The sequence below is a fragment of the Wickerhamomyces anomalus genome (genome assembly GCF_001661255.1).
Source record: "Wickerhamomyces anomalus NRRL Y-366-8 unplaced genomic scaffold WICANscaffold_3, whole genome shotgun sequence".
Lineage (NCBI taxonomy): Eukaryota > Fungi > Ascomycota > Saccharomycetes > Phaffomycetales > Wickerhamomycetaceae > Hansenula > Hansenula anomala.
In genome coordinates, this window is record NW_017567112.1 from 1,540,218 (window position 1) to 1,554,810 (window position 14,593).

General features: G+C 34.6%; 5 protein-coding genes across 5 annotated transcripts; all 5 read left to right on the plus strand.

Moving 5' to 3' along the window:
- Window positions 1-1,588: 1,588 nt before the first annotated feature.
- On the plus strand, window positions 1,589-2,408 carry WICANDRAFT_30321 (uncharacterized protein; the record flags this gene model as incomplete). Its single annotated transcript, XM_019181719.1, has 2 exons — window positions 1,589-1,632; window positions 2,009-2,408. 2 exons carry the CDS (start codon window positions 1,589-1,591, stop codon window positions 2,406-2,408), a joined length of 444 nt encoding a protein of 147 aa, XP_019039436.1.
- A 1,051-nt stretch (window positions 2,409-3,459) lies between these two features.
- MAK21 (RNA-binding ribosome biosynthesis protein MAK21) lies at window positions 3,460-5,563 on the plus strand (the record flags this gene model as incomplete). Its single annotated transcript, XM_019186363.1, has 1 exon — window positions 3,460-5,563. A coding segment is annotated over exon 1 (1,291 nt), but the record flags the coding sequence as incomplete, so codon positions are not given.
- A 1,205-nt stretch (window positions 5,564-6,768) lies between these two features.
- Window positions 6,769-8,163, plus strand: WICANDRAFT_78842 (uncharacterized protein; the record flags this gene model as incomplete). The annotated part of the gene is made up of 1 exon (XM_019184794.1): window positions 6,769-8,163. One exon carries the CDS (start codon window positions 6,769-6,771, stop codon window positions 8,161-8,163), a length of 1,395 nt encoding a protein of 464 aa, XP_019039438.1.
- A 153-nt stretch (window positions 8,164-8,316) lies between these two features.
- WICANDRAFT_92447 (uncharacterized protein) lies at window positions 8,317-9,186 on the plus strand. Its single transcript, XM_019186364.1, has one exon. The coding sequence runs from the start codon at window positions 8,708-8,710 to the stop codon at window positions 9,083-9,085; it is 378 nt and encodes a 125-aa protein (XP_019039439.1). The 5' UTR covers window positions 8,317-8,707; the 3' UTR covers window positions 9,086-9,186.
- Window positions 9,187-11,833: 2,647 nt separating this feature from the next.
- Window positions 11,834-11,998, plus strand: WICANDRAFT_92448 (uncharacterized protein; the record flags this gene model as incomplete). Its single annotated transcript, XM_019186365.1, has 1 exon — window positions 11,834-11,998. A coding segment is annotated over one exon (165 nt), but the record flags the coding sequence as incomplete, so codon positions are not given.
- Window positions 11,999-14,593: the final 2,595 nt, after the last annotated feature.

Sequence of the window (14,593 nt, forward strand, 5' to 3'; positions counted from 1 at the left end):
GCCTTTTGGCGAATGATTGTTTAATTGGTTACCTTGGTTACAGCGTCCACAAATGGGTTGATTTATGCAAGTTGTGCATAAGAATCGTCTCTTAAAATCAAAAAGATCTAGTTTTGCACATACGAAAACATGATGAGCTGGAGAATTCTTGAAATAAAAAAACTGTTTGGCACTTAAATATTCTGGAATCATCTGGATAAAGATATTGGAGTGAAATCTAACAAATTATTCGGCCTATACGGTATATTCTTTTGTAGTAGAAGTTTAAATCAGAGTCCAGACCAAAGACTGTTCACATTGAACAGCGAAAATGTCGTTGCCTAAACCAGGCACTTTTGGCAGGACACATTTACATCTGACTCTGTAAAAGAATTTAACCAATGGATAAAGTTTCTTTTATAACCATAGAACTGGACCAAAGAAGTTGGCTCGTTTCTAGAAATAAACCATGATCATTGGTCGTCACGTTTAGTCAGATAAAACAGATATAAATAATAATTAATCTGCACGTCATTTTTGATGGTCTTGACTCTAATTGATCCCAGAATGAAGGGCATGAAAATATCATCATGGAGTTTGATATTGATTACATTATAGATTATAATGCACTAAACTCGAAAGGCTATAGAGGTTTATAACTAGGGCCCCGGATCCAAAGCTTAACGTGTTTAGATTTGGTTCTTGACAACGTCACCTCCGTTTCATTTGAGTAGCTGGCATTGTGAAATTGCAATCACTACCAAGTGGGTAATGCAAAATTACCAATTTGACAATTACAAAACCAGTATCAAACGGAGCCAGTATCAAACGGTTTGTTTAAAAACCGCGGTCTGTCTGTCTCTGCCGTCCTGTACTTGATACTTTCATTGATATGTTATAATGCGCTACATCATTTTCGAAGTCGAAGCGCACTACAAATGTAGGATGCAGAAGGCGGGCTTTTTCACTCCTCCTCAACTATATTCTGTACACTTGTTTCTAGTGAATACTAGTGGATAGCGGATAACGTATCTGCTATATGTCGATTACTTGGATCTAGAGCTACACAACCAAGTACTGTTCAGGTTAATTTGTAACACTAATTTGACGATCATTTTTTGCGCAAAAAGGCTAGCACTTGATCAGTTCTTGACTCTAGAGGTCTCAGAAAGCGCAAATTAATAAGATAACCTCGGTACTTCAGTCATTATACACCTAATCAGCTGCTAGTCATGCCCTTAACTCCCTTTATATAGTTATGAGCTTGAAAACTGTTTTTTGAAATCTTCATCCTCAACTTGTACCTGATACGCTTGTAAACAGAGAAAAATGGATATTGTGTCACCTGACTTTACCCGCCAGTGTGTGTCACGTGCACCGCGAAAACCATGATGCTACCCTGTCTGAATGCTGCCCCCAATCAGAATTTCCATTTCGCTGTTTCTTCCAGAATTTTTTGAGCTTTTTGGATGTGTTGAAAATTTATCGCCACAAGAGTTTCAAAAGGAGATTTTCTTTCTTTTATCAAAACTGATATTTTGAAGTTTTCCATTTCAATTAACCATCAAAAGTGTGTTAACTTTTAATCCATAAATACAACAAATAAACCATGTCTCAAAAAAGAATTACCAAAGAACTTAATGATTTAGGAAGGTAAGTTTGCCACCATTCTTTGGTATCAAGGATCGATATGGATCAGGTGGGTTTTTCATGTGTTGTCATTCGTTGGCGTTTTTGACGTCGGTGAAGATGGAATCTGATCAGAACATCAATACAGTAGAGCGGTATGCTCAAGATTTGTCATATACAAGTATCAGTGCCTATATTTTACTGTCACAACCTTTATTGATTTCTTTGAGGTCCCAGTTCAAGATCGTAGGTCTGTCATTTTTACTTAGGGTCGTGCCACCAGATCATCAAAACTTTAGCGGTTATCAACAATGAAACAACTTCTTTCATGGGAAACCTGACCTGATTCTGTTTATCCATTTTAACAAGTTTATCAGAATACTAACATATCTTCTTTTAGAGATCCCCCATCTTCATGTTCAGCTGGTCCAGTAGGTGACGATTTATATCATTGGCAAGCTTCCATCATGGGTCCATCAGATTCTCCATATGCCGGTGGTGTTTTCTTTTTGTCAATCCATTTCCCTACAGATTACCCATTCAAACCACCTAAAATTCAATTTACAACTAAAATTTATCATCCAAATATTAATTCAAATGGTAACATTTGTTTAGATATATTAAAAGATCAATGGTCTCCAGCTTTAACAATCTCTAAAGTTTTATTATCCATTTGTTCTCTATTAACAGATGCTAATCCAGATGATCCATTAGTACCAGAAATTGCTCATATTTACAAATCAAATCCAGAACTTTATCAAAAGAATGCTAAAGAATGGACTAAAAAATATGCTATCTAGATTTAGAAAGTCATTTCTCTTCATATTTTTTGGGGTTTAAAAGGAGTTGTAAATAAAGGTTTGCATAAATAATCATAGATTCATTGATTGTAGAATTGATTAGATAAACTTATAATTAACCCACAAGAAGCTTGAACGATGATTATAGTACTTCCTAGGGGATAATTTGAGCCTATTATAAGCCTTTCCAAGGACCTTTTCTTTTCAACTAGCTTTCTTTATCAATCATATTGTAGAATTTGGTTCATTCATAATCAAATAATATCCGGTAGGCGCACAGCGATGAGTTTACCCGGAGATGAAATTTTTAGGCAAAAAAAAATTTATGTAGTGCCAAAACATAGAGAATCAAATCATATTCAATCTATCCACTTCAGCTAGTTCTGTTCTATTGAAAAAGATGGATGGTTTGAAGTTGAACCTTTCTGGTTTGAGAGATAAAATCTCATCCAAGTTACAAAATGAAAAGGCAAAACCTGATAAAAAGAAGAATAAAAATAACAATAAGAAATCAGAAATTTCCTCAACCCCATCAAATACTACAAAAGAAGGCTCAAAAGCTAAGAAAACTAGTGAAATAGATGAAGTATTACGTCGTGAAGCTTTAGAGTTGGGTGCTACAGAAGATGATTTGAAATTGTTGGAGAATGTTGATGAAGGTGAAGAAAGTGAACAAGAATTTGGAGCTAATGATATTTCCTTAGGGAATGGTTTTAAAGATGATCTATCCAAGTTCATGAGTGGGATTGGTTTAGGTAAAGGCGAACCAGTTGTTGTCGCTGATGATGAAGTTGAACCAGAACTGGTTGAAGAAGAGGAGGAAGAGGAAGACGATGTTGAAGAAGAAGAAGAAGAAGAAGAAGAGGAGGATGAAGACCTTGAACAAGACAACACCAACGTTTTCCAACCTGCTCCTGAAGATAAACCTGAGCCTAAACCACAGCATCAAAAAATAGACACTTCAACAGTCCTTAACAGTGCAAGATTGATCGTTCCACCACGTATTGACTGGTATAATGTCCCTATCGAATTATCTTCTGAACCTGCTGAATTGTCGCAAGTACAAATTGATAGATTGTATCATAAAGGTAAAGAAGCCTTGGAAGCCGATAATACTGTTTATTATGAAGAATTCTCAAAATCATCATCACAGAAAAAGTTCTTGTCACAAATTTTATCAGATGGTACATTAAACGATAAAATTTCTGCATTAACACTTTTAATTCAAGAAGCTCCATTACACAACACAAAATCATTAGACACTTTATTGAATTTTTGTTCTAAAAAATCAAGAAATTCTGCTTTACAATCATTAAATGCCTTGAAGGATTTATTCATTAATGGTTTATTACCAGATAGAAAGCTCAGATATTTCAAAAACCAACCACTAAATAACATGTTGACTAAAAAACAATTGGCTTTATTCTATTTTGAAGACTATTTAAAACAATATTTTTTCAAAGTGATTCAGATTTTGGAAAGATTATCTCATGATCCAATTATCCACGTTAGAATGAATGTTGTTAGTCATATCTTTGATTTGTTGAAATCTAAACCAGAACAAGAAGTCAATTTGTTAAGATTAGGTTGTAACAAGATTGGTGATATTGACAATAAAGTCAGTTCCAAGACTTCATACCAAATTTTACAATTAGAACAAGCTCATCCAAATATGAAGAAAATTGTGATTGATGCTATTGTTGATAATGTTTTCAAAGTCAACAGTGATTACCATACCAAATATTATTCAGTTTTAACATTGAATCAAACTATTTTAACAAGACGTGAAGATGAAACTGCTAATGTTTTGGTGAAGACATATTTTGCATTATTTGAAAAATTATTGATAGAATCTGATCCAAATAACGTTGATACTGAACCATCAAAAGACGCTAAAGCCAACAATTTCAAAAACAGAAAGAAAAACTTCAAGAAGGGTAAAAAAGGTGGTAAATCTGTCAAGAATGATAAATCTGAACAAGAAGTTTTAGAAGAGAAAAACTCAAAATTATTTTCAGCTTTATTAACCGGTCTAAACCGTGCTTTCCCATTTTCAAACTTACCAACTGATGTGTTCAATAAACATTTGGAAACTTTATACAAAATCACACATTCCTCAAACTTCAATACTTCTGTTCAAGCTTTAGTTTTAATCTCACAAATTGTTAAAAATCAAAATTTGAATTCAGATCGTTATTACAGAACATTATATGAAAGTTTGTTCGATACCAGATTAGTAACATCCTCCAAACAAGGTATTTACTTGAATTTATTGTTCAAATCTTTGAAACAAGATGCAAATATCCCAAGAGTCATGGCATTTGTTAAAAGAATTGTTCAAATTTGTTACAATTGGATAAATATTGGTTCTGTTGCTGGTATGTTTTATTTATTAATGGAATTAGAAAAATCAATCCCTCAAATTAGAAATTTAGCTATTAATACCCCAGTTGATCATAAATATGTTGAAGATGATGATTCTGAAGAAGAAAATTTCAAAGATGTTGATTCTGAAAATGAAGATTCAGTCAAGAAAGTTGAACCAAAGAAGAAACAAATTGCTGAATATGATGGTCGTAAACGTGATCCTAAATTTGCTAATGCTTCTAATTCATCTTTATGGGAAATTAATGAGTTTTTGAATCATTATCATCCAACTGTTCAATTATATGCTGAAAGTTTCTTGAATCAACAAAAGCAAGTCAAACCAGATCTTGGTTTATTCACATTGAGTCATTTCTTGGATAGATTTGTCTATCGTAACGCTAAACAAAAACCAACAACTAAAGGTTCGTCCATTATGCAACCTCTTGGTGGTTCTCATACTGGTTCATTATTAGTCAAATCTACCAACAAAATTAATCCAGAAATTCCAGTTAATACAGAAGATTGGTTAAACAAAAAAGTTGAAGATGTCAGACCTGATGAAAAATTCTTCCATCAATATTTCACTACTAAAGAAAAAGATCCATCTAAATTGAACAATGGTGAAATTCCAGATGAAGAATTTGAAGATGAAAGTGATTTAGATGATGAAGAAGTTTGGAATGCATTAGTTCAATCTCAACCAGAAATTGAAGGTGGTGAAGAATCAGATATTGAAGACTTTAGTGATCTTGATGCTGATGATTTCAGTGATCTAGAAGATGATGATGATGAAGTTGATGGTGAAGAACCAGAGCAAGGGGATGACGACGCTGATAGTTCTGACTTTGAGCTACAAGCAATTGGTGATTCAGATGATGAAGAAGATGAAGGTGAAGAAGATGAAGAAGTTCAAGGAGAAATTGAAGATGGTTTCGCTGAAGGACCTCAATTTTCAGATGACGAAGCTGATGAAGATGACAATGAAGCTGAATTATTCAAAGGTGATTCAGAAGATGAAATTGCAAGTGATGAAGACTTTGAAAGCGAAGAAGAAGAACAAGAAGAGAAACCAAAACCAAAATCAAAGAAACGTTCATTACAAGAAGATACATCTGCTAGCAAGAAAACTAAGAAATCAAAGAAATCTAGATTTAGTGATTTGCCTGTCTTTGCTTCAGCTGATGATTATGCTCAATATTTGGATTCTGACGATGAAGATTATTCATAGATAAAAAAAACACATGTTTGCATAGGATATAGAAGGTACACAAAGTAATAAAATGACTGTATATTAGCTTGTTAACTGTTTGTAGTCTTAATGTTCTTCAATAGTTGGACTTCGGGACTCACAAGCAAAACTTTTCAAACATGAGTTTCAAAACATTTACGAACTCTGATTGAAACTTCGAAATTATTAAAACCTGGTCGTTTTGGCTATTTGTGTGATGTTTTGGAATCTGAAGTGCCACAAAAATATCAGTTCGTAAGATCTGAAGGAATATCTGATCAAAACGCAGAATTTCGAGCTTTTGTGTGACTCAGGCTTGTTAACGCTGACGCTGTAAACTGTCTTCGGATTCTGATTCAGTCAGTTTCATAGTTGTGGACTCTGGAAAAGCTCATACATTTACTCGGTTTTGTGTTTTGTGTTCAAGAAAAGCTGTGACGAGCACAAAATCATAAGCGATGCTGTACAAAGAGTTGAAAAAAAGCACAATATCTCCACTCTGTCAACAAAGCCAAAAGTCTTCCAAATTCCAAGCTCAAACTCCCAACGCTCGACGGAAATTGTCATCACAAGAAACTATTTTGTCTTTGTGGTTGAATTCACTAAAAGTGTCAATTTTAAGTTCTGTATAAGCGATAAATACACGTGAATCTGCCAAAAACGCGAACGCGGTTTTCCTTATGTGGCTCTAAAAAAAAGATAACCATAAACAATCATTATTAAGCCGTTATTGACATTTCACCATAAACTTGTCCAGTGCAAAGGATGTCACCTAAAACGAATGCAGTGGGTGCGAATCGTCCACTCACCAAACTAGAGAAACAAAGAGAAAGAAATAGAATCAGAGGCTATTTAAAGAAACAAGGTGTGAAGTCAGTTCATGAATTGGTTGCATCACCACAGAATGATTTCATAAAAGAAAGATATAGAGCTACCAATCCAATCCCTAGGGATGCTCAAACCATAGAGCCAGCTTTACCATCAACTTCTGAGTCGTCTTTTGGGAAAACTTCATACAGTATTGAAGAGCGAATATCAATTACAGAGGATTTCATAAAATCCCATCTTTCAGCTAATAAATACTTGACTAAATATCCTCACCTCAACGTGTGCAAAAGTACTTTGAACTATTGGAAAATTAATCATCTGAAATCCCTTGGGACTGCTCTTGAGAAGTCTAGCTCCAGAGAACAATCTCCAGCTCTAAGAAATGGATCACAGGGTCAGGGGTTTAGGGATCAAGATTCTTCACCTCCACCCCATACCTCAACAACTCCATCACAATCTTTGACACCAACTGATCGAAAGCTAAATACTACTACCCCAAATTCTGAGGCAACCTTCACGGATCAAGGAACAATCACGAGAGACCATACACCAGAACGTACAACATGCGCCACACCTATAGCTCCACCAAGTCTTCATATTGATAATCAAATATCTAATGTGCATACCCAAAACTCAAATGAATCAACTCTCTCCGAAATGAATAATCTACAGAAGTCACAGATACCCATTAAAGATAGAAAGCCTTTCAAAAAAGTTGAACCGTTTCCTTATCCAAAAGCTTTGTGTGCTTTAGAGATGTGGGGCCAGGTATATCAAGTTCAATATGATAATGCACAAAGAGACCAAGTCGTTAGGGATAATTTTCTCTATTTTGTTGCAAGATATCAAGATGAGTACAAAATATTTCAGGAAGAATTTAATTCAACTATCACAACCACTCAAATGGAAACCATTATGAAAAAACTGGGCTTTACTTCACCACCAGCCACAGCACCACCACCAACAGTAACAACAGAAAGTCACAATGAACAAGAAACACCAAACCCATATCCAGTTGAAGCTTCAATGTCACATAATATCAAAGAAAATAAATCAGAAAAATCTACCAATGATCAATCCCGTGTCGATTTTGAAAATCAAGCTTATAAGAGATATGTTGAGTCATTAGTGCTTGTGGAGCGCTATACTAGACTCAATAAAGATATAGTTGTGACAGATCCTAGACCACACAGAACTGGTATGTCAAATATATTTACTTCAGGTCTTGTTGAACAAAGTCGAACACGAATCATATCAGATGAACAATATGAAGAACATTTGAAACTCTTGTCCATTTTTGTGAAGGCACATAAGGGAGATATTGATCTTTAGGTATTTTTACAGACTTTTTGATCTTATGGTATCGCTTCAAAAATCATGATTCAACTCGTACTTTGATAGGTGTCTTTTACATCAGCATGAAAGGATTTTTTTTGCGCTTCACCACGTCACAAAATGTTATCAAAAGAACCCCAGAAATCTTGTAAAAAGATAAAAAGAAACTGCTGAAACATGAATCACTTGTATGAAAGGTCCCATTGAAGGCTGAAAATAGTTGAGTCGAACGGAGGAAATGGCTGAATTTGATACATGTTGGTATTTCCGAATCCGGAATGCAATGGTGATTTTTGAAAGAAAGCTTTTTGAAAACTATCAACACATGAGGCCAAAGCAGCACTATTAGAGAGGTTGTTTCATAATGTCAATTGAGCTTCATAATTGTTTGGCTTCCTTTTCAGGTTTTGGAATATATAAAGAAGCCTCGAGATCCTTTTCTACTAGATTCAATAATGTTAGATTCAATAATGTTTTAATTTATCATCAATCAATTCAAATCAATTGAACTCAATCAAATCAGTCACTCTTTTATTTAAATATGAAATTCTCAACTGCTTTCGTTTATGCTTTTGTTTTAGCTTTAGCTAACAATGTTTTTGCTGAAGAAGCTCCAGCCAACCAAGAAGAAGAAAAAGTCGGTACTTCAAAAGGTGTTGAATTCCCATTCTCTGATGATGCTATTATTGAAGCTGTTAACTTAGGTTCAGATATTGCTCCAATTGTCTTAGATGATGCTGTTTACTTTATCAACACCACTATTGCTGATTCTGAATTATCAAAATTATCCAAGAGAGATGCTGAAGCATGGCAATGGAGAGTTTGGAGAAACGGCCAACCAATGTATAAAAGGGAAGCTGAACCAGAAGCTGATGCATGGCATTGGAGAACCTGGAGAAATGGTCAACCAATGTACTAGGTGATCTTTCTCCTTTGATTGTTTGGAATAATATATTTTTTGTCCTCTTTTTTATCTCCTTTTAATACTTTTTTGCAAAATAATTCTATCCAGGCATCTTCATTCAATTTCAATCTTCTTTAGACGTTTATTCATTTGTTCTTTTAGCATGTGTCCTTTTTAAAATAAATCATGGACATATTTCTCATTAAGTCTCAAGTCACAACTTCTTGTAGTTTATTCTCCTTTTTTCAACAGGGTCGTCAAACTTGTTCCAAATTAATACAAGCCTAATTAATGTATATGTATTCTTAGTACTGTATCAAGTGTTCGAGTAGAAAATATCAACTAGTCTTAGTACAGTGCATTCGAAGTTTTCAAAATTAACGTTTGAAACCTTATAGTTTACCAGACACCTGTCACCTGAAGTTTATATGGCATGAAACTGTCAAACTTCACGGGTTTCTTAAGGAGGATATGATTGTTCAATATTTTCTTCTAAATTAGTTAAAATTACGTTGATATGAAGCAACAATCAACTCAAATAATAAAATTTTGTGCATGAAATAATATTTTCTTGTATATTTCTTCACTGATGATAGGAAGTTGATAAGAAGTGTATTACAATTAATGATCTCAGCAGAACTAGTTCATACAATACATGGCGCTATTACGTCCATTGACTCCCAGCATTACACCGTGGTGTAAGTATCGTGTCTGATCTTTTACAACTAAACCTAAAATAGGGCCCAGCTACTGTTAGTAATATAGTACTGGTATTAAAATATATAGGAGATCGAAAGCGCCGCTGATATTGAGGAAGATTTATGATACAAGCGATCTCGACTTGCAAAATGCATGAGCTGTGATCATGAAAAATATGGATATTGTAATATTGTAATTAGCTCATGATATTATTAATATTGGTGACGTCTTACTTCAGCTTAGTATATAATATAACTTAATTCATGATTATAATATAATTATAATTAAGTTTTTTTTTTTTTTTTAGTTGATGTATTTGATGAACTAATTGGATGAGGAATGCAATTACGCACGAACCGCTTGGATTATAGGCTTCTCGCTATGTTGGAATTCAGGCTTCCTTATATTAATATCCTTCTCAGCCAACTGATCAGAAACATTATTCATGATATTCGACATTAACTTATAATTATATTATAATTTATAAAAAATTAAAAAATCATGAGTCCCGACTCCCCAGTGATATTTTTGTACATTATTTTAGCATAATTTTATAAATACACATTAATATCAGATATATGTAACATGATTAATTATAAAAAAAAATGGAAGCCTGAATTCCAACATAACGAGAAGCCTACAATCCAAGCGGTTCGTGCGTAATTGCATTCCTCATCCAAGTTCATCAAATACATCAACTAAAAAAAAAAATCAATCGTCAGTCCAGCTAGTAGTGCCAGCTTAATTACTATAATTCTAATATGACGGCCATACAACGTACACCTTTACCATGTAAAGTTGTACAGCTTTTAACTACTAATTAATCTATTATAATATATAACAGAACGGCGGCTACTATAATACTAGGCCCTTTCGCAGTTAGTCAATTACTGATATATCTTGAAAATTATTGCACAATAATTATTTGATTAATTAATTTTAGCTAGTTCAATTATACAAGTTCGAAATTTTGTCAAGGGCGTACATATTGACGATTGTCTTCGCGTCAAAAAATACATCAAGTTGAGTTTTGAAAACAAAGCACGCACAATCTCGAAAGGCTACTTCAGTTTGATGGGCTGGATGACTGATCGACAATGACAACTTGTGCTTAACGAGGCCTATGTTTACACCGATTTGGAAAGGTTTTCAAAGGGTGAAGCTGGCTAGTGTGAAAGGTGTTGTGTAGTTCGCTGATAAGGTCTCGAGGAAGTCAAATTTTTCACTGATGGAGTTGCCAGAAGTAGAAAAGAAACTGATCAGTACAAAATTCAAATCTAGGATGAGTTTAAATGATTTATGATCAATATCAAGAAGATTGAGACGGTTTAATTCTGTTCATATGGTGTTTTTGGAGATGAAGGAAACACTTTAAAGATACAGGGATCATGCTACAAACCAATCAGCCAAATACTTGATCTGGTTTTGAAAGTGTAACGAGCGTATCTAGGAAGGATTAGGCTCTTGAACGTGTGGCTTTCAGGATATATTTCGTGTAACTTGTCGTGATACCTTTTTTTAGATCGTACATACATTTACTTACACACACAATTCAAGACTTTGCAGCACTGAAAAGTGCCTATAGACAAGTATACACAACAACAGGTCAAAAGATATCATAGACAAAACCCCTTTTAATAAACAGAGGGCTTTGAGTTATAACATCAACTAACCACGTTCTTACAAAAAGTAGGAACAATTGATCTCATCGACTAGCCGAAGAGACTTGTAAAACGATCAAGCTCAGTTTGAAGACAATCTTATCCTAATAAAAATATCTGAGCTGCACCAGTCACACAGTTACAAGAAAGAAAGGAGGTTTGTCAAGGTTTTCAAAGAAGTAGTAAGCCTAATAAGGCAATTTTCTATATGTACTTGTATAAATGTATCTTCGCAGACTGTTCTTACATGACATACTCTTTAAAAATCAATAGTTATTTGTGTGGAAAGGTTCAGATCAGGCTCTTTGATTTCGATAGAGCTCAATTTTTCAGTTTTAAAAAAGGGTCCACGAATAGCCACTAACAAAAGCATTTAAAGCGCCTCAAACTTTACCATGTCAAGCTATCAATTATATCGTACGAGGATCCTGTTGTACCCGCTGAATGCGCGCCTTTAAGGTTGGCACCCTTTGAGAAAAAATACTGTGAAGCTCATGATCAAATTGCTGGCTTTCATGGATCAAAAAGGTATAATTTTAGTGTGTTTTTGAAGTATAGATGTTTATAGTTCCAAAATATCCTGACTCTTGATCAAGCTGATCTTCAGCTGGTAATCTGTATACGGTTCGGATCAACTTAGCTGATGATCTGGTACAACTCGACTATTTTGAAATGCCCCTTCACAATTTTTTTAAGACATGAATTGTCTCAGTGAAGTTAAACCAGCAACCACTCGCGATGCTTAACTAGACATGATCACGGTTTTTAAAATCAGAGTACACTTGATAAACAGGAGGGAAATACACGGTGTGAATTGTATTCTCGAAATTTGGGATCAAGGAGTCTATGAATTAGATATTTCAATACTGAACTCATTCCTGAATCTTGATTTCTCGAGAAAGCTGTTTTAATAAGCTTTTAACTTTTTAGCGAAGAGTCAAGACCGTTGAAATTTAATTGTACCCCAATTGGGCAATTGCCCCTTTCCTAATTTGTCTAGATCGCTAGCCTAAAATGGCGACGCGTCAGCTCCCGCTGAACTAAATTCAAAACAACAAAGGATACGCTTTCCTCTTACATCAAGTGATTTTTTACTTTTAAATAAAGCTAGTGCTGCTACATATATGCTAGGTCATCAAACAGTGAAGAGTAACTTGAAAAGTTGTTGTACTTTTCTTCAAATCAGGTCTTTTGTATCTCATATGAGATTAATTTTTTTTTTGACGAGCCGGTTGGTTCATGCATGAAACAACAACGGTCTCTGGATGCATGTATATGCATGAATAACTGCAGTTTGTTCCTGGGTTTTGATTTCAAACTCCAAAAGGTGTGCAGTGTGTATCTTGATCAAAGCTTTAGAAAGCTCGAAAGGATAAAAGCATGGATAATTGGATTGATCTTGGATTTTATGTTTTGGGCGGCAATGATCGAAGATAAGTGTACTTGTCAATGAAATTTATGACATTTGTTGGAAGTGTAAGTGACTCTATTTCAATTACTAGAGCTTCGAAACATCACGAAACGATGTCACTAGATATGAGATACCTAAAAGGATAGGGGCTCTTGATGTTGATACTCATAAACATCATCTGTGATTGATGAAGATCAAGAACTGATCAATTCATATCAACCTGTATAGCCTAAAGATCTGACTTCAAATTTGTCTACAAAATTTAAATTGAATGCACACCGATTTGTAGACTTTTTCACCATTTTTGAAGTTAAAGAGCCCAAATAGAGTGATATTTGGTACACACTAGTTTAAATAGGGCGTAGATCTTTATTTGATGAGAGTCAATTTTTGATTAATTAAAACTTGCCACAGTCATTTGGAATATAACTCTTCAAAACTTGATCAGTTATATCAAAGTCTTTGACTCGCTCCAAATCTCAGAAATTTCTCAGCAAATTTTAGTTTACTCTGCTAAACTTCATAAATGAATGGTTAGTTTTGTTGGTACAAAGCGGTATTATAAGCTGTCATGTTGTCAACTAGATATCTATGATCTTGATAAAGTGCTCTAGCGCTATGTCATTCAAAGCAGCTTGTTGATTAGCCTTTTCTTGTTTGCAAAGACTGCTGAAAAAAGTACAAATGTAGCTAAACCTGGCACAGCTAATGCCATATACACAAACTCATTTGAAACCTATTGTCATGGTGATTGTTGTATTCTTTTTTTCTCCTGCAATTTCAGTCCATTTTGTACATCCAGAGTACTCGAATAGGTTTCCAGAACCTCCTCGAGAGAGGTTTATGCCATGTTAGGTCTTGTAGATTACCACCTTTATATCAAATTTTGAATGATTCCCGCAAATTGACAACCCTTTATGCCCTATGCCAGATGTACTTTTTTAGCCTGTCTTTGCAATTGTGCGCCCAAACGAGAAAGAGTGTATGCAAATTTGAACAACTAGTCACATGTGGTGCATGTTGTTGCAAACAAGTCCCATAAAGCCGTCAAGGAACCAGGAACATGTTCAGCTTCAAGGCTGTAGGTTGTGTAATTGAAGTAGTAACTGATTTTGAGCTAGATAAAGCCTTGATCGTACTTTGCCAAAGGCTTTACAAAAGGCGTACGATATATTAAGCTGTACAACTTATTTTCGAACAACTGGAAGGAACTGAACACAATTGATTACTATTTCTTAATAATTTGCAGTGCATTAATTGATACATGAAAGTTTATTTCTACAAAAATTTCTTACAAACGGGACTTGTGATTGAAAAGATCAACAACACCCCCGACGTTGTAGCCTGTAGGAGCTTTAGGTTTCACACAAACGCACAATGGTACAACGGTTTAGGAAATGGGTACACACCTTCATGATCACGTTCCTTTGATTTAATTTGAACCGTTGAGGTACTCGTTTATACAGAGTTCGAGTTGTGAGCTTTTACAATTGAGCTGTCAAAAAATAAAACCGTTGGAGCGTTTACAAGCGAGTTTGAGAAATTGGTAGAAATCTTTATTTTATTGCTCAATTTCCATCCTTGTTACAGGACTTTCAAGTTTCAAGTCTCCGATGAGTGTAGTCAACCAGGCGTATCTCTTCTGAATCAAGCTACACACTAAAAAGTCAACGTTTTTTTAATCATCCCAATTTTTTAGTTGAAATCTTTTCACGAGTCCAAAGACAGAAACGCATGGATGATCCAAAAAAG

Excerpts from the sequence above, each read along its gene's own strand:
- WICANDRAFT_92447 (XM_019186364.1), top strand. The coding sequence starts at position 8,708 with ATGAAATTCTCAACTGCTTTCGTTTATGCTTTTGTTTTAGCTTTAGCT.